The sequence below is a fragment of the Indicator indicator genome, chromosome 8 (assembly GCF_027791375.1).
Source record: "Indicator indicator isolate 239-I01 chromosome 8, UM_Iind_1.1, whole genome shotgun sequence".
Taxonomy (NCBI): domain Eukaryota; kingdom Metazoa; phylum Chordata; class Aves; order Piciformes; family Indicatoridae; genus Indicator; species Indicator indicator.
Window position 1 is genome coordinate 10,540,094 of NC_072017.1, and position 25,771 is coordinate 10,565,864.

A 25,771-nucleotide genomic window follows, 5' to 3' on the forward strand; every position below is an offset into this window, starting at 1 on the left:
GTGATTAGCCAGCATTTCATTAAGACAGGATCCTCTTTTCCTTGCAGGCAGATAATGAGCTGATACTGATCTGCATGGAGAAGGATCCATCATGCCATTAGCTAAATGCACTGGAGAGAAATGATGCTAAAAAGGCAGCTCAGAGCTGTCCAAACACCAAGATTATTGGCTGTACAGTTGAGTAAATCTATGCAAAAAAATGGCCTTGGGAAAAAACCCTCTTTGCTCTTAAATGTTTCATGCAGAAATCCACTCCAAGGGGGGAGTCAAGAGTTCAGAGCAAATTCTTACTCATTTAGTCTGGCAATTGAACCAGCAGACACTGAATCCAGCTCAGCCCAGGACCAGATGGTGTTCAGCCAGAAATTCTAAAGGAAATAGTCAAGTTATTAAACATGACATGTCATCTCTTGCTTAGAACTATGTTGTTGCCAGCGTTAAAAAACATGTGCAGATGTGATGCCAGTGTTTGAAAAGGGCTCCAGGGGAAACAAACCTTTGGAATTACGAGCCAGTCTGTAAGCCTGGCACCCATGGAAGGACAACTGGTCCTGCTGTGGGCATGATCCACACCACTGAGCTGCTCCATCACTTCCTGCTTTGTTTCTTTGTTGCTTTTCTAGGTGGAGCTTCCTAAGACCACATGGAAATCAGTGCTCATGGATAGTTCTGGAACACTTATCTGGGCTATGAGAGCAAAGTTGGCGTGGATTTGCTTGCCAGAAAGACCTAAGTGAATTGTGGAAGCAGGGGTTCAGGAGAAATGTAACATCATGGGCAAGCAGACCATGGAGTGAAACAGGGAACAGCATGATTAGAACAACAATTAGCATGACTAGAATAAAAAGCAGGAATTAAAAGTTGGAGTGAAGGCAGGTTGAGCTCCACTCCCAGCACAGGAGGTTTTGCTACAGCTGTTCTCTTTCATAAGTGAAAATGGAAAGAGGGGTGAGGTAAAAGACTTTCCTGCTGGTGCTAGGGAATTCAAGGAGAGGAGAAGCAAACAACTGACTGTGAAGAACTGAAGAAAGCTCTTTCTGATAAAATGGAGGAGAACAAAAATGACTGCAAAGCAGAAAATTATTATAATTCTTCCTGAAGAGTGTTGTGCTCTAAACTGGATATTACTATGCAGGAAAGAGACCTCTGAGCTTAGTGGCAGGTTATTCCATGAAAACAGCAGCTCAGTTCTGCAGGTTATTCCATGAAAACATCAGCACAATTATCAGCACTCATAAAAAATGGAAATGGGATGACAGGAATTATTAGGAAAGGAACAGAGGGAAAAGTGACACAAAAGCTCAGTGTCATTACTGAAGTCCTCGGTTCATCTTTCCTTGTTAGCATCTGTGGAAGACTGTGGAATAACTAAGGAAAGGTTTCAGACCTGGGCCACAATGCTGATGGAAGGCATGAAACTGCTGTGTACAAAGAATGAGTGACCAACCTGATGCTCTTCAGCTGTGACAAAGCTATGGCAGGTATAGAGAAGTTAACTTCAGAATGATAACTCCCTGTCTGCCATGGTAAGGTGGGAAACAACAGCCCCAGTGCAGTCACTGACTGCAGTGATCCCTGTGATGCTCCTCCTAACCCTGGCTTCCCTCATGACTATATTCCCCACCAGATCTCCATTCACTCTGCTTCTTCTCTTCTTTTTAACCAGGTCCTGTAGACTTGCTGGAAGACCTTTGCAATTCAGTTCAGCAAATGTGGAAGCCCAGCAGATGCTAAGTGCACCGTTTCAGTCTATGTTTGACCACATAAATAAGAAATCATCTTTCTTTTTAGTTTAACTGTAGTTGCTTCCTCTACTTCTATTTGCTTCCTCCAGGTACAGGAAAACTCAAGCTGTAACTCCTCAGAACACCAGCAATTAACTCCTCACCCCAAAAGTACAGGGGTATCACCAATATAGGAACTGTGGATTAAAAATTAATTGAGAGAGATCCCAATCCCAGATACAACACACCTCTGGTAAATCAATAATGCAGTAAATAAAACAGTGCTCATGGTACCCCTTCAACACAACTGCAGCTGAAAACATCTCCAACCATTTCCCTCATGCAGATCCTACAGAAGCTGCCAGGAACCCAGAAAGGTCTCTTCCACATTAAGAATAAGCCCAGAACAACAGTTTGACATCCTGCTTACAGAAGGACTTGAGCTCCATTACAGAACATTGAATTCAGCAAAGGAATCACTAAACATAGTTACCCAGTCTGGTTTGCAGCAGGTCAGGCTGCTACCATGATTATAAATAATCACAACAGCTTCTAGTGGTGCTCAATGGTTCTGAAAGCTCAGAGGTGTTCAGGGTGAAAGCCACTTCACAACAAAAGAAAATGCTCTGACATTGGAGGACTCCATTGCAGTGAGAGAGGCATGGACATGGAGAGCATGTCAAGTGTAAAGGACACCTCAGAAATGCAGAAGGAGACTGCAACATCAGTTCTGAGTTGGTTTGTCCTTGGTTTTTGTCCTACAGAAAGCAGTTTTCAAAGGAAAGAGAAGCTGTTAGCCAGAAGTCTGGGCAGCTCAGCCCAGCCTGCATCTAGCTGTTGCCTTTGAAGAACTAAAAAGCAACCCAAGCTCAGCAGCTCTTGCCAAAGCACCAATTGCTTACCCCATGCATTACCACTGCCAGATCAGCTCCTCCCTTGGCTGCCATTTCAGCTGTTTGGGCATTATCAGAATTCTAAACTGCCAGGGAAAGTCTTCAGGAAATATTGAAATAATTACAAATAAATTTAAAACTCAAACAACAACAAATTTTTTTTCCTATGTTTAATTAAATGCAGAACATTTGTGATTTAACAGAGTGGTTGATTAGTAACATCCAACAATTTAATCATAGAAATTTAATCATAGAAAACATTAAGAAAAAAAAACCCAAACCACAAAAATCTCACAAACATTAAAAAAAAAAAGCTGAATTAGGCAGGTAAAAGAAAATCAAGATTCAGAGATGTTGGTACCTGATGTTCAGCTTACTGCTCAGTCATTGCAGAAATGGAAAGGGTTTCACTTCTGCTTCTTCAGTAAGGTTTTCTCCTATTTTGAGATTCATGAGGGGAAAAAATGAAACAGAGGGTGTCATTTGAAACTGATTTCCTACCAGCACATTGCACCTTTGGACTGAAGTCCTGCTGGGCTGAGTGCTTCCTTCAGCTGGGTGACACATTGTGTACACTGAGTGCCAGCTTGACTTGTCTTAGCTTGGATTGTTAACAACTGCAAAAATCTGTAAAAGAAATGGAAAAAGTTTGATTAATCTGCTAAGAAAAGATAAGCTAGAAATCAGAATTCTAGCTGTCATTTCTGAACCCACTCCCCCCATGTATCTGCTCTCACAAATGGCACCACGAAGCAAAGCTGGTGAGACTGGCAAAGAACTCCAGTAATTCCAGTCTGTGGGTATCAGCTCTAAAGGGTTGGGAGCTGTTGTCAAGAATCTGTTCATTGCTCTGCCTACTTGAGCAGAAGAGATTTTTAAATGTGAAATTTCCTTCCCGTTCAGCTATAGCAGGGATTAATTTACAATATTAATTTACATTTCTGGCCACAAACAGTCTGTGTACTGGAAGTTAAAAGCCCATCACTCCTCTGTGAACACTCCAGGGAGCTTGATGTTCATGTATTCAAGAAGCAGAGCTTAGAAGAAAGGGTTTCTCTCAAGCAGGGAGGCTGGTTGTGGTGTTTTAGATTCATGCATTCCCAGTGTGTCACATGGATCAGCTCACCAGCTCTGTGTCCAAGCCACACACAAATCCTTGCACTGAGAGAGAGAACGTGCAGACTTCTGCTTGCGTTGCCTGATCCCTCTCCTCTCATCCTCCATGAGGTGAGCCAAGAGCCCTGACATCAGTGATGCAGTGACTTGCCAGGCACAGCCCTTCTGTGAGGTTAGCGCTCCACCAAAGGTGACAACTCAACAGCTCTCGTGCTCCTGAGCACACCCAGTCCTCAGCCTGCTCGGGAAATGGGATGATAGAATGGTGGGGGATGGAAGGGACCTCTGGAGATCCATTGAGTCCAACCCCTTGTCAAAGCAGGATCACCTAGGGCAGGCCACATAAGAGCATATCCAGATGGGTCTTGAAAGTCTCTGGAGGAGACTCCACATCCTCTCTGGGCAGCCTGCTCCAGTGCTCCAGCTCCCTCACAGCAAAGAAGTTTCTCCTCATGTTGAGGTGGATCTTCCTGGATTCCAGTTAGTGTCCATTGCCTCTTGTCCTATCACAGGACACCACTGAGAGGAGACTGGCCCCTTCTTCTTGTCACCCACCCTTCAGATATTTGTAAACATCAAGAAGTTCTCCTCTCAGCCTGCACTTCTCCAGGCTAAACATGAAATAAATATGGAGCAAATAATCACTTTGGTGTGAAGCACGCAAAAGCTTCACTGCTTTTCTCTTCCCTGCCCTTTAATTCAGCTCCTTTCACCAATCTCAATATCACAGCTGAGAGATGGGTTTGTCACTCCTCACTCCCTGGCTGTGATTTGTTGGTGATGGCAGAGCAGGCTCCTCTGAGCCACGCTCAGAGAGGAGAGAGGAGCACTCTCACGAGGGGTTAACACTGTAATCTTCTCCCAGCCTGTTTATAATCCCACAGCAGCCCAGCGAGGAGGTGGCTCTGCAGGAGAGCTCAGGGCTGGTGTGGATGTGAGCACACGTGTGAGCGTGGAGCTGCTCCTCCAGCTGCTGGGCTGCCCTGGGACAGACCTGCTCCAGCCCCAGCAGGGCTCTGTGTGCTCCTGATGGGGAGCTGGGAGAGCCTCCTTGCACAGATCCCTCGCTCCTACTGCTCCTGGAGGTTCCACTCAGAGATGTGTTTGCTCACTGGCAGTATGGGCAGGTAGGCACCAACCCACCCTCTTCTCATCCCAGCTAACCTGTGGCTGCTGAAGGATGGAAATAATTGATGCCAGCTTTCTCGGGAACGGCACCAACATCACTGCTTTCCTCTGCGACATCATCCTGGAAAATGACACCATCTTCTGCCTGGAGGAGCCACCTTATTCCTCTAAAGGTATGTAGAGAAAACCAGATTGTTCTGCAGGGAGCTGTAGGTCTAGCTGGAAGTAGAGATCCTACAGAAGAAACACAGAAAGTGCTTTGTCTTTTTCTTTTCCAAGGGAGTGCAAAATCAACTGCTTGGTAAGTCAGGATGAGAAACAGGCAGGAAGGAACTTAGTGTGTGCTGCTTTTCCAGGTGAAAAACTGAACTACAGCAGAGTCTGGATATAATGGAAAACTAAACCAGCAGCACTGCTGGGCACAAAATGCTGAGGGCTTGGAGAAACACAGTTCATACTCTTTGGACAGTTCAATAACAACAGAGCTATCTGATCTGATACCCTGTCTGAAAGTGGTTGATAGGAAATTACAGCACTCTGAGGCTGAAAAAAAGATCCATGTATTAAACTGTTTTTTATTACTGTAACATTTCTTATTTCTGCATGAAGGAGAAACTCCTTCATGGTGAGTGAATGGAGCAGTGTGAGCAGAAGGCACTTTCCAGAAGTTGTGTTTGGCTCTCCAATGTACATGGTAGTGCTGGGTTGTGTTTTCATGTTGTGTGGCTCAGAACAAGCATGTAAGAATTTCAGGACTGCCACTGGTTTTGCTCTGGTGCAAGGATATAAACCTGGGTAAAGTCAAACACAGAAAGGCTTTACCTTTTGGCTGCTGCTGATACATGCAACACCAGTCTGTGAGCTGGATAACTGATTCTGCCTTGTGCCAACCTTCAGATTTCCACCAGATAATTCGGATTCTGCTCTACTGCTTGATATTCCTGCTCAGCATGCTGGGGAACACGCTGGTGATCACCGTGCTGGTGAGGAACAAGCGGATGAGGACGGTCACCAACACCTTCCTGCTGTCTCTGGCAGTCAGTGACCTGATGCTCTGCCTTTTCTGCATGCCCTTCACCCTCATCCCCAACCTGCTGAAGGATTTCATCTTTGGTAGTGCTGTCTGCAAAGCTGCTACTTACTTCATGGGTAAGCCCTGGAAGTCTACACTTGTTTTGTATTTGTACTTATTAGACCAGTGAGATCGGTGAGGTGGCCGTCAAAGACCAGTAAAAAGCTGGTTGTTCCCATCTGCCTTGACACAGCTGACAGAAGCACAAAGAACCAGCTTTGCAATGCAGGTCTCTGTGGTTCTGGTCTCCCCAGTCTGACCCAGCAGAGCCCAGTGGCACCTGCTCCATCGCAGGGGCACACAGAAGTGTGAGCTGGAGCAGGTGCAGTGAGCAGCCTGCTGCATGACCGGGCATCATGAGGAGCCTGCTGCTTGCTTACCCACCTCTGACGGAGCATCAGCTCTGATTGTGGCTCTGAGCAACCTGATTTAGTGTGAGGTGTCCCTGCCCATGGCAGGGGGGTTGGAACTGGATGATCCTTGAGGTCCCTTCCAACCTAACAATTCTATGATTCTATGATCAGCAGATCACCCATCAGAGGGGCCAGGGTTGTGCAGTCCTCTCTGAGGGCAGATTTTGCCCACAAAGGATTGACACCACTAATACCTGACAAAAACAAAGAGCTGAAGTAGGTTTGATGTCTGGAGGTGGAACTTAGAACAAGAGCTTTTTGAGAACAGAGCAGGTGTGATAAGAGCACACCAGAAGACCACGGGTTTTAGAGGCTGACTTCAAGAAGCATCACTTTTACATCCCTTGCCATGCCCCCTTTGGTTGTGGATCCAGGGGCATCAAATGTCTGGATCATGCAGGGCTGTGCCAGTGATTTTGTTCACTTCCAGCATTTTCTCTGCATTTGCAAGTTTGTTAAAAAAAAAACCACCAAACAAGAAGAGCATTAGGTAGCGTTTTTGCTGCCATAGGAGACCCTCAGATAGCTACACAAAGCTCAGCTCTGCTTTCCACCTGTGCCCTTGGGAGCTGTGATGTAATGTGAAAGTGTACAGCTAAGGCTGCAGGTGGGAACCCAACACCTTTTAGCAGATAAAGCCCAGAAGAGCAAAGGCCATATTTGAACAGCCAGGGTGAACTGCTGCCAGGAACACCACAGAGCTGGTTTCCTGCACACCACCTCAATTATCCCAAACTCAGTTATAGATTTTTTAAACATGAAGATATTTCACCAGGAAGCTGCCTTTTTTTTTTTTTTTTTTTTTTTGAGGAGTTAGAGGGTGGCTAGTTCAGGTGAACAGAGGCTTCAGCTGACAGCCAGACACTGACACTCTTTGCATCACCCATGCTCAAAGGTCCATGTTAAGATTCAGAGACTGCGTCAGGTTGGGAGGGACCCTCAAAGGCCATCTTGTCCAATCCCCCTGCAGTCAGCAGGGCCACCTTCAACTAGAGCAGGCTGCCCAGGGCCACATCAGGTCTGAAGATGTATGAAGACATTTAAAACTACGGATTCATATAAAGACAGCTGCAAAGATTTGGGCATTTTATATTTTGGGCCAGGTTAGAACATTCAGAAAGATCATGAAATAAAGGCTGGGTCACTGAAAGAAAAATCTGTGACAAAGTGGAGGAGAAGTATTGATACCCTTGAAGTGAGTGTTCAGCTGGGGCACCTCAGGAGCAGTGATACTGACCTCTGTGTTATATTTGATAATGTGTGAACAGGGCACTCGAAGGACAAAGATTCTGCCTCATTACTTCATTTCTGCTGCTTTGTAACTCCATTAGCATCTAATGAAAAAAAAAGATAACAATATTTAATTCTCTTGAATGAGAAAAATCAGATCACTAGTCAAGCAAGACAACTGGAAAAACAAAACCAAACCAAAACAAAAACAAAAACAAAACAAAACAAAAAAAAAAAACCAAAAAAAAACCCAACCCAGAATCATAGACTCATTAAGGCTGGAAAAAAACCTCTAAGATCACCAAGTCCAACCTTCTACCCAACACCTCTCTGCCCACTAGATCATGAACTTCTGTGTTCAAAGAGTGACTAACAGCATCATCCCACTGATTTCAAATGTGGGTTTGAATTCCACTGCAGCTGCTGGAGTGGATAAAGCACAGGAGCAAAGTGAGAGGCTCCCCAGTTCAGGAGAGACAGAGACCTGCTGGAGAGAATCCAATGGAGAGACACGAGGATGATTAGGGGACTTGAGCATCTCCCCCATGAGAGAGACTGATCCCTGGGGCTGTTTAGTCTGGAGAAGAGAAGACTGAGAGGGGATCTGATCAATGTCTATAAATATCTGAGGGGTGGGTATCAGGAGGAGGGGGGCAGGCTGTTTTCAGTGGTTCACAGTGATAAGACAAGGAACAATGGGTTCAAACTAGAACATAGAAGATTTCAGCTCAACATGAGAAGAAACTTCTTTACAGTGAGGGTGACTGAGCCCTGGAACAGGCTGCCCAGGGGGGTTGTGGAGTCTCCTTCTCTGGAGACTTTCCAAACCCACCTGGATGCATTCCTGTGTGGACTACCCTAAGTGATTCTGCTCTGGCAGGGGGGTTGGACCTGATGATCTCTTGAGGTCCCTTCCAACCTCTGATACTCTGTGGTACTGTGAGGGACTGGGAGGGAAAGTGCCTTCTCTCCCTACTGTCAGAATTTTGGTAGAATGAATCTTTTCTCTGGCTTCTGGAGATGGAGGATTGCAGAGCAGGAACATCATTCTCGTTGCCTGTGTTGTTCTTTGCTGACTTAATCAGTGTGACATTTATAAATATTTTAGCTTATAAATAGTTTACTCTATTTTTAGCCTTCTCTGTGCACCCAGAAAGCTAGCAAGGCTATCTGAGAGCAGCATGGCTCTTTGGCACAAGGAAATGACCCTTGCCTTTGTTTGACTTGCACAGGTGTCTCTGTGAGCGTGTCGACGTTCAGCCTGGTTGCCATCTCCTTGGAGAGGTACAGTGCCATCTGCAAACCTCTGCAGTCCAGAGTCTGGCAGACCAAGTCCCACGCTCTGAGAGTGATTGCTGCTACCTGGTGCGTCTCCTTCACCATCATGGTACCATACCCCATCTACAGCAAGCTGGTGCCTTTCACCAAGTACAACAACACCACAGCAAACATGTGCCGGCTCCTCTGGCCAAGTGACATCATCCAGCAGTCTTGGTAAGACACAGTCAGGATGTCCTGGTAGCCTTAGGCCTGTTGAAAACCAAGGGCTAACCTTCTGCAAACATCTACACTTCTGTCATGCTTATTTCATAGAATCACAGAATTGTTTGGGTTGGAAAAGGCCTCCAAGACCATTGACTCCAGCCACCAACCCCACACCACCATGGCCACTAAACCATGTCACAAAGTGCTATGTCCACACATTTCTTGAATACCTCCGGGGATGGTGCCTCCACCACCTCCCTGGGCAGCCTGTTCCAATGCCTGACCACTCTTGCAGGAAGGAAATTTCTCCTAATGTCCAACCTCAACCTCCCCTGACACAATTTCAGGCCATTTCCTCTTGTTCTAGCACCTGATATAGGGAGAAGAGACCAACTCCCCCCACCTCACTCCAGCCTCCTTTCAGGGAGTTGTATAGAGCCATGAGGTCTGTCTTCTCATTGTATCTCCTGATACTAGAGAGAAGAGACCAACAACCACTTCAGCCCAGCCTCCTTTCAGGGAGTTGTAGAGAAAAGTCAAAAAAAAAAAAAAAGAAAAATCCCATTTTTAAGCTGCTTACATTTTGACACTTGTGACAGGAGCAATGTCCAACGTGAGGACGATTTTCACACCACAGGCTGCTAAGCCCCTGCTGTTGCTGTGCAGCCAGCATCTGTCACTCCTCAGGCAGGAGCCCTCTTTCCCTCCCCTGTGCAGCAATGTTTCCAGAGAAGCCTTGATCAGCATTTGAGAAATGCAGGCACACAGAAGCACCCCCTGAGTGCTGCCGTGCCGGTCACTGTGCTTCTCTGAAGGGCCCATGGAGCAGGGAAAGGAAAACTTGGAGAGGGTGCAAAGACCCTTCTTGAGAACTGAGACCTTTCGGTCACTTGTAGAGAAGAGGGGCAGGCAGCTGAGGGGAGAGGCAGAGCCCTGGGTCCTGCAGGCCAGGCAGAGCAGATCACTGGGGCAGTGCCTCTGATATGCAGGGGCCTTGCACAATGACCAAAAGCTTGAGCTGGCACCAAGGTGTGAGATGACTTTGGACACTGAAGGTCAGCTGGCACTGGACCAAAGCTGAGGTGTGCAGCCCCACAGTGCCACAGGCACAGGCAGGCTGTGGTAGAGGGCACAGGGTGGGATGCCCCGCTTTGGGCTGTCGTTGCAGATGCCCAGCTGCCTTCTGGGTTTGCACCACAGCCTCAGGGTCCTTGGCTGCCCTGTCCCTGCCCAGTGTCAGGTCTCACTGAAACGGTGGCTGTCAGCACTGGGGGCTCCATGGACGAGCAGTAGCTGCTTATTTGGCTTCTGCAGGGCAGTTTTTGCATCATGCAAAGCTCCAGGGCATCTGCACTCACCTGGTTCCAACAGGGAGCCCCACACAAGGGCACAGATACTTCCTGCCCCTCTGACCTCTCTGGCAGCACCCATCTCCTCTGGACCTGCAGAAGCTGGGTGAGAGATATTTTGCAGCCACAGGAACATCACTCCTCCTATATTTTTCTGAGGAAAGAAGGAGGAGAACATGTGGGAAGCTTCTAATGTCCAGAGCTGTCAAAATGATACTTCATAGTAACATGGAAAAATCTTGAAATCCTGCCCCCCAAATCCCACCCGGAGAAAAAGCTTTCCTGGTTGTGTGCTGATCCCTGCTCTGTCTTCTGATTCTTTAGGTACACCTTCCTGCTGCTCATACTCTTCCTTATCCCTGGGATTATCATGATGGTTGCCTATGGCCTGATTTCCTTGGAACTCTACAGAGGAATAAAATTTGATGCCAGTCAGAGGAAATCTTCACGAGGTAACAAAGCCTTCAGGTTTGGGGGGCTGGGCTCTTTACGTTGGAGTTGAAGATACAAGCAGTCATCCTGGCTGCTAAATGCTGGTTATGGTCAGTGCTGGCTGGGAACCTGCCAGATGCCTTTGTTGACTGAAGTGATTCCATTATTCACCAGCAAACAATCCTTCACCTATGGCTCGTTTGCAAAGGCTCTGGGCAGCTTACACTAAATTTCTGATTTGCTTATTTTAGAAATGCCAGGAGCTCTTTCCTGGCTGTGGCTGAGGACCGCGTCTGTCCAGAAGCACCACAATAAGAACTGTCAGTTTAAGACAGAAGCAGATAATGTTGGAAACTCTCCTAGCTGGATACTTGAGCAAAGGCTGCCCTGACATCTTCTGTACTGATCTGGATAGAGTCAGGCAGTGGCAATAGTGGGAGATGGTGGATGCAGGAGTGACTCAGAAGCAGGGCAGTGCTTTCTCTGCAGCAGATGATCAGCCATGAGTTGTGCTATTTTTTTAAGCATAGCCTCTGTTCTTTGTTTCTCTTTATTCTGAATCACTGCTGAGACACATTCTGTCCCCTCTCTAAGCACTGATTTCTATGTGCAGAAAGGAAAGCAAGCACCTGCAGCTCCAGGTACGAGGATGGAGACGGATGCTACCTCAACAAAACCAAAAGGAAGAGGAAGATGCCGCTGCAGCATCTCTCTGCTACCACCCACAGCAAAATCGACAGGGCCAGAAGCAGCAGCTCCTCGGCCAACTTGCTGGCCAAGAAGCTGGTGATCCGCATGCTGGTGGTGATCGTCATCCTCTTCTTCATCTGCTGGACTCCCATCTTCAGCGTCAATGCCTGGCGCGCCTTCGACACCGCCTCGGCGGACCGGCGGCTCTCGGGGGCCCCCATCTCATTCATCCACCTGCTGTCCTACACCTCTGCCTGCGTGAACCCCCTCATCTACTGCTTCATGAACAAGCGCTTCCGCACCGCCTTCCTGGCCACCTTCGCCTGCTGTGCGCGGCAGCAGCCCCCGGCCACGCGGGGAGAGGGGGGAGACGAAGAGGAGGGGAAGACGACAGGGGCTTCGCTCTCCAAGTGCTCCTACACGCACATGAACGCCTCTGCACCCCCCTGAGCTGCCCCAGCCGAGGCCATCGGTGGCCCACAGCGAGGCAAGTGTCTAACTCCTGCTCTTAGAAGGTGACTGTGGCCTCAGCTTGAGCACTGTTCCGTTCTGAGGCAAGCAAACGCTTCAGCTGACGGTCAACAGAGAGATTGATGGGGACTGGATGCTGTCTCTGCCTGAGCTTTAGGTCACTTTCCCTTCAGAAGGACAGAGGAAGAGAAGGGGACTTCAGATAAAGCTTAGGAGATGCTTTATTTGTCATAAACTCTCCTGCAAAAATGGGTGTCCCTTGCATCAACAGCTTCACTCCATTCTGGGCTGCGTTCAGAGTATACCTTAAAACATCCACACCACCAGTGGACCCTCCCCAGACATGAGGACAAGCATTGCAGCCTTCACCTCAGCCTCTGTGCCTCCTCGTCAGCATCTCTCAGCTACACCTGTACCAGTTTTCCACATCACTCCAGCTGAGCTAATGTGTGTCAAGATCATTTCGGTGTAACCCTCAATCAAAAGAACAATTTTGGGGCAGGAAGGATGGGCTTGTCCATGTGCAAATGATGCTCTAAAGTAGAAGAATTTCATCAGCTGCTTTGTTTTGGTTTTTTTTTTAATAAAATGAAAATCAGTATGAGTGGCTTTGTGGCTGGAATGCATCCTTCGCTTAGGCACCAACCTCAGTGAACGCAGCTGACATCATTCTCACTGCTCTCTTTGTGAAGGATTTCCTCCTTCGGTTGGACATTAGGAGGAAGTTCTTCACAAGGAGGACTGTGAAACACAGGAACAGGTTGCCCATGGATGTGGTGGAGGCCCCATCCCTGGAGACATTCAAGATCAAACTTAAGGTCCTGGGCAGCTGGATCTAGTTGGAGGTGTCCTTGCTGACTGCAGGTGGGGGAGGGGGTTGGACAAGATGACCTTTGAGGGTCCCTTCCCACCTGATGCAGTCTGTGAATGTGTGATAATTTAATGTAGTTTTGGTTTAAACAAACCCCACAGAACAAGCACAAAGAAGGGGCTCTCTCCTGTGCTGCTGCAAGCACCCACATATGTAAGTGGTAGGCTCCCAATCAAGCCCCAAAGGCTTGAATGGAGATTGTCACCTGGGAAGCACAGGGATAAAGTCTTGGGATAGAAGCAAAGAGAGGATTTCACCAGAGGTGCAGGATGATGCCCACAGAAGTCACGGACTTCACAGAGACAATCAGAGTTACTCCTGGGCTGACAGTGCCCACAGAGGGAAGAAGGCGTAGGGCTTAAGGAGGCAGAAAGAGCAAACAGCCAGCAGAGGCTGAACGATTTTATCTGAAAATGGAGATTTTCCTGAACTTTGGAACTTCTCCAACTAGACATTTGTAAACAACCTCAACACAGCAACCCCCTTCCCCTTTTGAAGCCGTAGTTATTGGTGCCTGCCTGAGCAAGGACCTCATCTTCTGGGCAGTGCAGGGGTGGCTGAGGGTACTTAGCTCATGCCCTTTGCTCAGTGGAGCTCAGCAGCAGAGATTCTACAGCTCATTTTGTTTTGTGAAAATATCCTGTTGGAGCTGCTTCTATCTGCTGGCTGGATCAGCATGTTTAAAGAACTTGTTATTAGGCAGGGCTTCACTCTGAGCACAGCGTGGATGCAGATGTGGATATTAAATAGGAGGTTTGTAATCAGGACAATCTGAGTTCTGCACAGAATGACTGCAAATGGGAAACACACTTTGGGTTCCAGCACCCAGAGCCATGCTCTGCACTCTCTTTACCTGTGTCACAGAGCAGACAACTTCGCCTAGGTTTTTGTTTTGTTTTGGGTTTGTTTGGTTTGTTTTTTTTTTTTTTTTTGGCATCCACCTTGTCTACAGACAGGAAATTAAAAGAAAATTCTAACCACTATTTATGCACTAACCATAGAAACAAAGTCTTGCTGCCAGGTTAATAAAGTAGCTCTGTTCCTGCCACAGTGCTGAGGCTGCTGACATTGATCTGACCCTTTGCAGGGACTCACCAAAGGAAATAATGGGATTTAATTCTTCACAATGACATGGACGTTTTACTTCACTTGAGGTTGCAGGATGGGACCCTCCACAAACCTGTCCTGCCTGCTGAAAAAGAAGGCACAAATTTAGCTGTTATTGGGTTTTTGTGGAACACTGAGAGCAGGGGGAAAAAAAACCACAAAAAACATTTCTGAGATATTTTAGGAGATGGTTTTAAATGATGATGTAAATACAAAATATCCCATTTGAATACCATCCTAGATGTGAACATTGCTGACTGTGCCTGGTGGCAGCACAGCCTGCACCACAGCTCTGCATTGCATCGAAGGTAAACTCCTTTTTTTCATCTTTTTGAGGCTGAAAGGAGCCCAATCTGTGACTGATTCCCCAGGGATTCTCCCTGCCAGGAAGCACAATTGGGAGGTGATGAAGCGAGTGAGGCAGGAAAAGGTCCTGATGGAGCAGTGGTGGGGGAACAATCAGGGAAGGGTGAGAGCTGTGCCAGAACAGCCACTTCTCTTGTCCAAGGCTCCTCTGTGCATGTGTCACTCCCCACCTCCATCACCTCCTCCTCACCTTCTTCCCTTTTCAAACAATGCAGTAACCCTTTGACCATCTCCCAAAGTCACAAGCCTTAAGTCAAATTCCAGCAAGGAGCAGAAATTAAGGTTCTAAATGCAGTATTGCAACCCAAACTTCTGCTCTGGTCTCCTAGCAGAAGAACCCTCAGCCTTTCTGCAACCTGTGTGCATCCCAGTGCCACTCTCCTGACCTGTGCAAGCGCAGGAGTCCCTCCTGGCTCTGAGTGGTGCTGAAGACTTGTGGAGTCCCCCAGCAGCAGTAGTGTGGATACTGCTGTTAGTGGAACTGCATCTTCAGCAATAAATGTGCTTGAATAAACGTATCAAAATCCAAGAGCCCATGAAGTCTCCTAGTTTATAGAGGCTGGGGGACATCAACCCTGTCCCAAAAGTCCTCATCTGCAATGGGCAGCACCTACAGCAAACTCCCTCCCTGATGTAGCAGAGCACTGGCAAACCAGTAAATGTCAGGTATGTGATGCTGTGCTGGGTTTGGCTGGGGTAGGGTTAATCCTCTTCCTAGCAGCTGGTTTGGATTTGTGCTGGGAACAGTGTTGACAGCACAGGGATGTTTAGTTACTGCTGAGCAAGTCAAGGCCTTTTCTGCTCCTCACACCTCACCAGTGAGCAGGCTGAGGGTGCACAAGGAGTTGGGAAGGGACACAGCTGGGACAGATGACCTCAGCTGAACACAGGGATGCTCCAGACCACAGGGCATCACGTTCAGCACATAAAGCTAGGGGAAGAAGGAAGAAGGAGGGGCAGAGTCATGGCATTTGCCTTCCTAAGTCACCGTTTCACGTGTTGGAGCCCTGCTCCCCTGAGGGTGGCTGAATACTGCCTGCCACAGAAGTGGGAAAGGAATTCCTTGGTTTGCTTTGCTTGTGTGCAGCTTTTGCTTTGGCTATTAGACTGTCTTGGTCTCAGTCCATGACTTTTCTCACTCTTAGTCTTCTGATTCTCTCCCCCATCCTACCACAAGGGAGTGAGCAAGTGGCTGCATGGGGCTGAGCTTGCAGGCTGGGGTCAGACCATGACAAAGCCCATAAATCTCTGCAGTCTTTCTTCTTCCTCTTTCTCCCTTGGCTCCTGGGTTTCTTTCTCCCTTTGTCTTTTTCTTACCTTTTTCAGCTGCATCTTTTTCTTCTGTACCCTTGCCAGTCTCCAGGTTACTTTCCCCCAGCAACAACTGCTGGATTTTTTTTCCCCTCTTTGACAGGCTTATTTTCTTTCCCAGATTTACTCTCTCAGAAGGCTCTCTCATCTTCATTTCCCAGATCACCTCTGGCTGACAGCCTCCTGGAACACCTTGCTCCAAGCTACAAATCCTGCCCTCGGTGCAGCACTCTGGCAGCTGCCTCTCACAGCCCTGCGTGGGAGCTCACTCCTGGACACTGGCTCAAATGGGCAGGAGCTACAGGCTCACAAAACCAAACCATGTCACTACATAACCTCCAGGTCCTCCTATACTACTTCTGGCATCATTACTTACAGCCTTATTTATCTAGATGCCTAAAACCCTGCACATGTTGGGGAGCAAGCTAAGGGTACCTTTCCCTGCTCCTTGGCAGCACGAGTTGGGAGCTGCAGCCCCTAAAGGTTCACACCCACCTTACACCAGTTGTTGTCTCTTCTCTAATGCCACCAAATCCTTCCTGGCAAGGTAGTGAGGGTGTCCAGGGTTCCTCCTGCCTCCAAACCCTTTCTGGCAAGGCAGTGAGGGTGTCCAGGGTTCCTCCTGCCTCCAAACCCACAGATGGTGCAACTTGTGTTCACCGTGGCTCATCACGACGCTGTCCTGGCTTAGAAGAGATCATTTCATATGAAATGTAACTCAAACAACACAACACAGAAGTGTTGCAGCCAAAGCACAGCAAACAGACTCACACACAGGAAACTCCTAGCAGCATTCAGCAGGTGCTTCCCCACCTCTTTCAGTGGGGTGTGGGGTGGGTCAGCAGTCTGCTAGCCCCCTGACCATGACTCTCCTGCCCATTTTTCCACACACAGAGTTCATTTCTGTTAAACAGCTCCAGCTGTTCTGCACAACCCACCCCTGGCTTGTCTCTCCTCAGCAATATCCACATCACAGCAACCTCTGCCTTAGACATGCCAGCATTTCTGTCTAAGTGCTTTATGATAGGAGGCAGCCTACACTCCATCAGGCAGAGCTAGAAGTGACAAAGGTTTCAGAAACCATAAAAACCATTTGCAGTCAGGTAAGCAGGAGAACAAGTACCTAAAAAAGAGAGATTATCTCAAAAAGAAAGCAAAAAAAACTCCCACAACCAGCCCTGTCCTCCTTTCAAATTGTGGTTTTTGTAGCTCATAGTGGAAACAGCTTGCTCTACAGGGCATCCTGTGAGCACCTAGGAGTGGTCCCCTCTGCCAGGAGGAAATCACAGATTCACAGAATTATTGAGGCTGGAAAAGACCTCTGAGATCATCAAGTCCAGACCATGACCTAACACCACCACATCAGCTAAACCATGCCACCAAGTGCCACATCCAATCTTTTCTTAAAGACCTCCAGTGATGGTGACTCCACCACCTCCCTGGGCAGTCCATCCCAGTGCCTAATCAAATCAGCCTTTCTGTGAGGAAGTGCTTCCTGATATCTAACCTAAACCTCCCCTGGTGCAGCTTCGTACCATGCCCTCTTGTCCTGTCACTGGTTGCCTGGGAGAAGAGCCTAGCCCCCACCTGACTACAACTTCCTTTCAGGTAGTTTTAGAGAGCGATAAGGTCCCCTCTAAGTCCCCTCTTCTCCAGGCTGAACAAGCCCAGCTCCCTCAGCCTTTCCTCATACCCTCAGCTCTTCCTCATACAAATGGGCATTGCCCCTTGTGATGGTTTGAAACTGTCTTTTTAATTTTTCCTTGCAAAGCTCAAAACAGAGAAAGTGAAAGAATGTAAATAAGTCACTATTGGGTGTAAGAAAGCAAAATAACGATTGTTCTAAACACTTCCATTGGATAGATAGAAATGTTTAAGAACTATTACCCAAAACAAAGTAGACACTCTGCACATTCTGCATTCGGCAGTGGGGGCAGTTGCTGGGCTGTCTGGCTGCTGTTTCTTCTTCTCTTCTGGCTGAAGATAACACACTGACCTTGGCAGCTAAGTTAACAACTTTCTGCTTAACTAACTCTGCTTCTCTGTCCAGGGGAGTCTGGGGGGAAGCTCCTGGGAGAGAGAGAGGCCCCTTTGGGAGGGTCCCCTTGGGGGGAAGCAAAGGGAGATCGATTGTGCTTTTTCTGTTGATTGTATATATTTGTGAATGTTGTGAATTTTGTATATTTGTACATATTCATTGCATTTCATTGCAGTTTTTAGACTTTGCTTGTAAATACAGCTTTTCATTTGCTTCCAGACTGAGCTAGCCTGGTTATTGTTGGTGGGGGGGGAATTTCAGCTCACACCGACACACTTTTTATTTTTGGCGCCCAACGTGGGGCTCAAACCCACGACCCTGAAATTAAGAGTCTCATGCTCTACCGACTGAGCTAGCCGGTATTATTCTCCATTATCCCTTACCTCCCCCTGGCGGAAGGCAGGGCACCCCTAATGGTGGGGATTACCTCCACATGCACAGCCGGCACAATGTCCAGCACCAGAATTAGGATCACTATGGACCTGTTACAATAGTATGTTTCTTCCACTGCTTCCCAGTTAAACTTATATCAACCTCTATCTTAAACAACTCTTGAGATCCACCAGTGACTCCCTGAATAGTTCTAGATTCTCCCCCTTGATAATTTGATGGTATTATGGTGCACTGAGCTCCTGTGTCAACCAAGGCCCTGTACTTCTGAAATTTTGAAGTGCCAGGCCAATGGATGTGATAAACAGAGTCTCCACCATGGCAAATCCCATCAACACCCCTCCTGCCCCACCTCCAGCTCACATCTCTAAAGCTCTCTTTCACCACAGCTTCTCTGTCCTCACCTGAGGACTGACAGCAGGAGCCTGGGATGCATCTCAGTGCTACCAGCTGGCTTGGCTAGATGATAATGTCCGAGCCCATGTGTCTGCTGTGCCTGCTCCACACAAGGATTCTCCTATCTCTACCAAAAGCAACGTTTCTACAGTAACACAAAACTGACCAAAGTGCAGTTTTTAACTGATTTGTGTTGTGTCTGTGTCCTCCACAACAACTATGAATGAAGTTTTCTAACTTGCTATTGCATAAAAAAAGCTGAAGAGCTTTGGTGTCACTCCCACGTGCCTGTAGGCTCAGACGCAGCCATGTGTGCAGCTCCAGACTCTGCTGCAGAGGCAGGAGTGGATATTTACTCACACTTGTCCTTGATCCTCTCTGGAGGAACATTTGTGCAGGTGCTGTGAGAGTCTCTCCACCTGTGCTCCCACAGATAGCAGGTGGAGGGCTTCTGAAGAGGGGACACTGCAAACAGCTGCTTTTGAAGAGGGGACACTTCTGGTTTTATAGATACAATGCTAAATTTCACCCCTGGCTCGAGTTCCCTTTGGGCTCTTTGGTAGCTTGAACACAAACCTCTCTCTTTCCCCTCCTGTGACTAATCTCCAGCTCTGTCACCTCCCTTGTTCCATGTGGAGTTATGTCAGATCCAACTCTCTCACATGCAGGTCACCAACAAAACTGTTGTTTTATACCCAGGAAATTAAAGCCCCTTCTGACTGCTCCTCCTGCTGCATTTTGCTTGGACTCATCAACCTCTGAGGTTAATTTTATTCCTATTTCAGGATTTTTGTGTCCTCTCTCAGAAGTTACCTTCCTGAAATGTTGAACCTTTGTTCACAACAACCCCAATCAGTGCTACCAGCTTGGGGTAGAGTGGCTGGAAAGTTGCCTGGTGGAAAAAGGTCTGGGGGTGCTGGTGGACAGACGGATGGCTGTGTGCCCAGGTGGCCAAGGAGGCTACCAGCATCCTGGCCTGTATTTAGGACAGCGTGTCCAGCAGTAGGGAAGTGATTGCGCTCCTGTACTCAGCTTGAGTGCTGTGTTCAGTTCTGGCTGCTGCAGTATAGGAAAAACACTGAGGTCCTCGAGCATGTCCAGAGAAGAGCAACAATGCTGAGGGGCTTGGGTTATTGAGCCTGGAGAAGAGAAGGCTAAGGGGAGATCATGTTGCTCTCCAACTACGTGAAAGGAGGTTAGAGTAGGGCTGGTGTTGGTCTCTTCTCCCAAGTAACCAGTGATAGGGCAAAAAGAAATGGGTTTCAGCTGTGCCAGGGGAGGTTTAGAATGGACATTAGGAAAAACTTTTTTACTGGGAGAGTGGTGAGGTGTTGGAATAGGCTGCCCGGTGAGGTGGTGGAGTCACAATCCCTGGAGGTATTCAAGATGTGTGTAGATGTGGCACTGCAGGAGAGTTTAGTGGTCAGGGTAGCTGGGTTAGAGCTGGACTCACTGACCTTAAAGATTGCTTCCAACTTTAATGATGCAATGATTCTGCTGCGTTTTTCTGCAAGCAGGCTCAGCTAAAGGTGAATCAGATCATCTCCAGTAAAACTATTTCTCTCCTTAATTCAACCCAGACATTTTTTTAGGGGTGTTACTTTTCCTCCCATCCATGGGGGCAGACAGAGGGGCACTTGTGAGACCTGGCTGTGGTAACCCAGGACAGAAGGGTTTAATGAACACACAGGAGGACAGCAAACATATTTAGGAGATGAACAATAAGCAAAGAATTCTCAATTCAGATCAAGATTCACAGGCAGCTTTCTACAGTTCCAAATTCTGTGTCATCTTTGGACAAGGACCTGCAAATCAGAGACTGAGTCTGCAGACACTTCCAGTTGATGCACCTCCTAGCACTTAAATCCCAAGCAGCTGACTTTGCTTTCTCCCCCACCCTGCAGCATGCTGGCAGAACCAGCAGAGCTGACAGCACATTCCTCTCCAAAGCTACAGTTCACCTCCCCTCACACCCACTCCTCAATTCTGCAGCAGAACTCCCACATTCTGAGAAAAACTGCAAACTGAGGATTCAGAAAAGCCCCCATGAAAAGAAAGGGAACAGAGCAGAACACCAAAGCACATGGACAAGACAACAGCAGGCTTGTACCCATCCATTTCCATACCTGAGGCAGAAGCAGAACCTGAAGGATGCCAAACTCAGAGGCTGGATCAGATCTTTTTCAGAGAGCAGTTAGCTTTCACAGTGGCTTCCACAATCAAGACTTGAACTCACTTTTCTTTAGCATGCATTATTAAAATGATTTTTAAGTACCATGGGTTGTAACTCTTCCTGCTTTTGGCCTCACATGAGCCATGTGCCCCTTGGCATCAGAAAATAACATTTTCTACAGAAGGGCCTTGAACAACCTGATCTAGTGGAAGGTGTCCCTGCCTGTGGCAGGGGGTTAGAACTAGATGATCTTGCAGGTCCCTTCCAACCCAAGCCATGTGATGGTTGTAGGATACACTAACTGAGCACAGCCAGCTTTTCTCCATCCTTCTCAGAAGCTTGCAGCTGCAAGCTAAATCAGGCACCAAACGTCCCAGTTCTGCAATCCTCAGCGTTCTGAAATTGCTTCTTTCACATGGGATCCTCCCACTGAATCCTTTCCTCTGGCCAAATAATTTCACACCATTCTCCTTTGAATCCTCTGCTCTGGATTTTAGCAGCTTTATTACTGAGACTATGGAGCTAATGGCCAAGGTTTAGATGAAGAGATGTTTTTCGTAGCTGTAGCTCTTCATCCAAGACCAGCACCATCCCACACAGTTCCTTCCAGCTGTTATCAGCAAGTGACCAATCTCTCTGCCAAAACCTCAGATCTATCTTTTTCCAGAAGAATCAATTTATCCTTCCAACAAGCAGACTGTAAGTCTTTAGAATAATTTTGAAACCAAACCTGCCCCTGCCTTCAGTTGCTGTTTGATGTGTCCCAGCAAGGCATTCCGCCTTGCAGATATCAAGAACAATCTGCAATGCTTGCTTACAGCCAAAGGATCTGCTTTTCACAATCTCTCTTGCTCTTTCCAGACCCTCTGAACAACCCTTGTGGCCCCTTCACAGCCTCATGGACAGAGCAGCAGCCATGTGGCAGTACAAAACCAGCACTAGTGCGTTTTTGCCATTCCAAATTCTCTCTGCTGTGTCCATTGCCCAGCTCTTGTTCCCATCTGTGCCACCCGAACTTGCAGACCAGAGGAGGGTCTCGTTTCCAGTTGTTCCCCATGGCCCTGCTGGGGTATTCTGCCAAAGTGAGAAAGAAGCCAGGTCAACAGGTTTCTGTTTCTAATGATCAACTACCTGACAGAAATGTCTGCAACACAGGGTACCAGTAAGCCAGGCATGCTAGATGCAATAATGAAGTTGTTAAACAATTAAACACACTTCATTTTTTTCTCTTTTCTTATTTAATAAATAATATAAAAAAGTGAACTTTTTTTTTCCTTTTTTTACATTATTGAAAAGACAGTTTCTGATCTAACTCCAGCAATGGTACAAGCAGTGACGAAACCGACTGAGACTTGTGGTGGCCATTCCGTATCCTGCATCAGTGGAGTCCAGCGTGCACAGCCTCACAACTGCCGATGGCTCTTCCACTCCTGGGGCTGCTGCTCTTCTGTGCTGCTCTGCTTCCACAGGTGACCTCATTGGTCATTTGCAAAAAAATCATAAAACCACATTCCTTGATTAACACTGAAAACCGTGGCGGGTTTCAGCACCTGATCAAACCACAGCTACTTTGCTATCATCACACAGATGTTCAGCTGTCACATCATCAGTACCATGGCATTTTGTCTCAAGCCTTGCAGGAAAGAGAGGAAACCCGCTGGCATCTGCACATGGACACACAGAGTACACTTGACAAGAACACTTGCATGTGGTTTACATTTCACTTTTATTTAATCCTCAGAACTGCCCATATTGCAGGGGTTTTCTTGATGAAATACGGAACTGAGCAATTCATTCTACAAAATTATGGTAAAAACTTGCTCTTTTTTCTACCTTATTGCTAAGAAACTTTACATGTGCACAGTTTGTAAAAATAACCCTTTTAAGACTGAATGCATGAACATGCTACCCGGTGTACAGAATGGCATTGGCATAGCACCTGGGAGGGGGCAGATGCAGTGCTGGGCAGACAGAAAGCTGACAAGAGTTAGAGAACTGCTCCTTATTTTCAGCTTCTGAAGGGAAGAGATTGTTCAGTCCTAAAAGGGTTAAGTAGGAACCCTAATGTACTTCTAACAAAGCTGCCACTCAATCCCACAGTACAGTGCTTGAAAACAAAGTCCAAAGTCTGGCACAGGAAAGCACAGACATTTGTTCAGTACTCATAGACACAGCTGCTTTGGAGAGAAAGGAAGAGGGTTAGGAACTGAAGAGCATCGTGGCTTCAAGACGGACACCTCCATGGAGTCATTTCATCTACAAGTGGGGAGCTCACTTCCAGTAGCTAATTTGTTTCACTTGACATTAGCATTTTGTACACGGGGAACGCACTGATTTACATCTGGAGTTGGTGTCTTTCCAGGTGACCCTTCTGATCCTGTCAGTCTGTGCAAGGAGAAGGACAGGATCCCATCACAGACACAGGCATGGGGTGCCCTCAGGGCACAGAGCCAGGAAAACATCAGCAGCAGGTTGAGATCAGAGAGTTTGCTAGTGTTGAATTCTGAAATGCAGTTCCAAACAACAGAGAACAGGAAAAGGCAGAGCTAAATCTGAGCACTTCAGGTGTTTTTTCTTCCTAGAGCTGGAACTCACAACACAGGCTCAATGTCTGTGCAGACAGAGCAACCAGCAGACTGACCAGCCAGACTGGCACAACTACAACAGCTTCACACACAAACCTTCCACAAGGATCTTATCAACATCTGGAGATATGATTAATATATAATGAAAACTGATTCACAGCTTACAAGGCCAAATAAATGTAACAATACCACCCCTCAGGGAGAAGCTCAGGAAGATAAACCCTCTCAAAGATCTCACCAGCAGCAAGGACCTGGAAGACCATTTCTGTGCTATGAAGCAACCACCAGCACCAAGGGAGCCACAAGTCCATGGGGAAAAGGGGTTAAACTGGTCTTGTGAGCAGAACAGCATGGTCTCTTTTCTCACCCACCTGGCTGTAGTGTGTAGAACAGCAGAAATCAGGGCTAAGTCATTAAGATCTTTACAAGGTAAGGAATATTACAGCTACTGGGCACAGTTACCGTACATAAAGAAACCGAATATAAAAAAGTATTGCATTTACATGTAAAAATGTAAAAATAATGAGTATAAAAGCAGGTGTCAAGTTCTGAGAAGCTATTGTCAACAGTCTTTGAAGGTTACAAGGCCTGGTAGAGTTTGCCTGCTGTGTGTGATACCATAGCTTGCTCTTGAATACCCACCTGGTCTGACACTAGAGATCCCTTAATTAATTCTCAGTCTAATTAGCGATGCACTCTGTGGCTCGAGCCCCATGGTAGACACTGCTGTGCTTCTAACAAAACCTTGTGAAATGATTCTTGCCACAACACAACGAAATCCCACAGCACACACACAGGTAAACAGAGCTGCAAGTCAGTGCCAGTAAACAGTAAAACAGAGATAAGGCCACAAGGAGTCCTGCTCTTGGTCACGGCACAGGGGTGAGGTGAGGCAGGGTCACCAGTGCTCAGAACCAGCACAGGGACAGTGTCAGGAAGCAGATGTGTGGTGCAGCACAAGCAGGTGCAGCAGGAGAGTGGCCCTGGCTTCACCATGAGCTAAGCTGGCTTTGTAACCCATTTCTGTCCTTGACCACACAGCTCTGACATGCCCAGCGCAGCACCGAAGCAAGTGAGCCAAATGCAGCCTCAGAGCAAGCCCCCACAGTGCAGAACATGCTTCCAGAGGGTGCTGGCTGTTCAGACTGGAACCAGTGGTCAGAAACACAAACCTTATGGGCATGGCCACCAGGCAAGCTGGTAAGCAGCACACTGCAGGGAGCCACAGGTCCAGAATCACACAGTAGGGTGTCGAATGGTGTGAGTTCACAGAGCAGGATGCAGAGAAGGCTGAGCATACCATGAACTCCGTGTGTTGGCTTTAGAGAGGAAGGTGACACTGTCAGAGCTCGCTCCAGGAGTCTATGCCTAGTTCTGCCACTACCAGTGAGCTACCAGGGCACACTCTCAAACACAAATGAAGCAGACAGGGCTATTGGGAAGGACAAAACATGGCAAAGCCAACATGAAAAACAAATGCAACAACCAACAAAGTCAAAGTGCAAATGAGCTTTGAGTTTATGATGGAGAGAAGACTTGGACGTTGCACAAGCTGTTGGCAGGGAAAGAGAAACCCACAGGAAATGAGGATGGGAGGAGCTGACATCTCCATGGTGCTTTGAGGACTTTCCATTTGCCCATTCCTCAGCAGTAGGATGCACTCCCAGCTGTGACGGTGTGCCCACTGCACAGTGAGAGCACCCTGCACACATGGCACACCACAGCCTGGCCTAGCTCACCGAGCAGGATGAAGGAAAAACACACTGCTGTGACCCCAGGTGAGGGAGGCCACCACCTGCCAGTCCCATCTGCAGCACACTGTACTACATGGTACATGGCCGACTGCACACCAACGAGACAGAAGACACGCTGCCAAATGAAGCCATTGGGGACATTCCACTCTGGAAATAAAACATTTAACTTACACTTCATACAAATTATGTACAAGGTTAGAAAAACTGGAACAGAACCTGAAACGTTTTCAGATGCAACAGGACTGAGCAGGGAGCAAGGGGGATGGGGCAGGGAGTAACCCAGTAACAACCCTTCACAAACACCAATGGATGCCTGTGACATGAACAATCATTAACACAACTGCTGCTTGAGATGCCACTGAAAAAGAAAAAAAAAAACAAACATCCTCATGTAATGTTAGAACCTCAGGAATTATCACTATAAATACACATTAAAAAAAAAAGAACAGAAACACTATGAACAATGACTGAAACAGAGCACTAAAGTTAACATACATTGCATGTATTGCAGGCAAGGCAGAGGCAATTTTTTTTTTCTTTTTAAAGCTTTTGCACAGACTTCATATAATCTTAAAAAAAATATGCTGGCCTTTACAAGGTTCTACTTGCTGAAATAAAAACAAGTTCAGTTCATAAAAAGTCACAAGACTTCAGTTTAAAAAAAGGAACAGTTCCAGCCACAGACCAAAAATATATATATTTGTTTTGTTTTTTTTTTTCTTTTCTCTTTGTTTTGTTTTAAAACTGGAAGAGTATGGTAATTAGATTATACAAGCA

At 47.2% G+C, this 25,771-nt stretch overlaps 1 protein-coding gene and 1 non-coding gene across 2 annotated transcripts; one reads left to right on the plus strand and one right to left on the minus strand.

Annotated features, from left to right (window-relative positions):
• Nucleotides 1-4,913: 4,913 nt before the first annotated feature.
• Nucleotides 4,914-11,982, plus strand: CCKAR (cholecystokinin A receptor). The gene is made up of 5 exons (XM_054383177.1): nucleotides 4,914-5,034; nucleotides 5,759-6,010; nucleotides 8,809-9,070; nucleotides 10,735-10,862; nucleotides 11,456-11,982. Exons 1-5 carry the CDS (start codon nucleotides 4,914-4,916, stop codon nucleotides 11,980-11,982), a joined length of 1,290 nt encoding a protein of 429 aa, XP_054239152.1.
• Nucleotides 11,983-17,981: 5,999 nt separating this feature from the next.
• On the minus strand, nucleotides 17,982-18,058 carry TRNAK-CUU (transfer RNA lysine (anticodon CUU)). Its single transcript has one exon. It is a non-coding gene; the product is annotated as a tRNA-Lys (tRNA).
• Nucleotides 18,059-25,771: the final 7,713 nt, after the last annotated feature.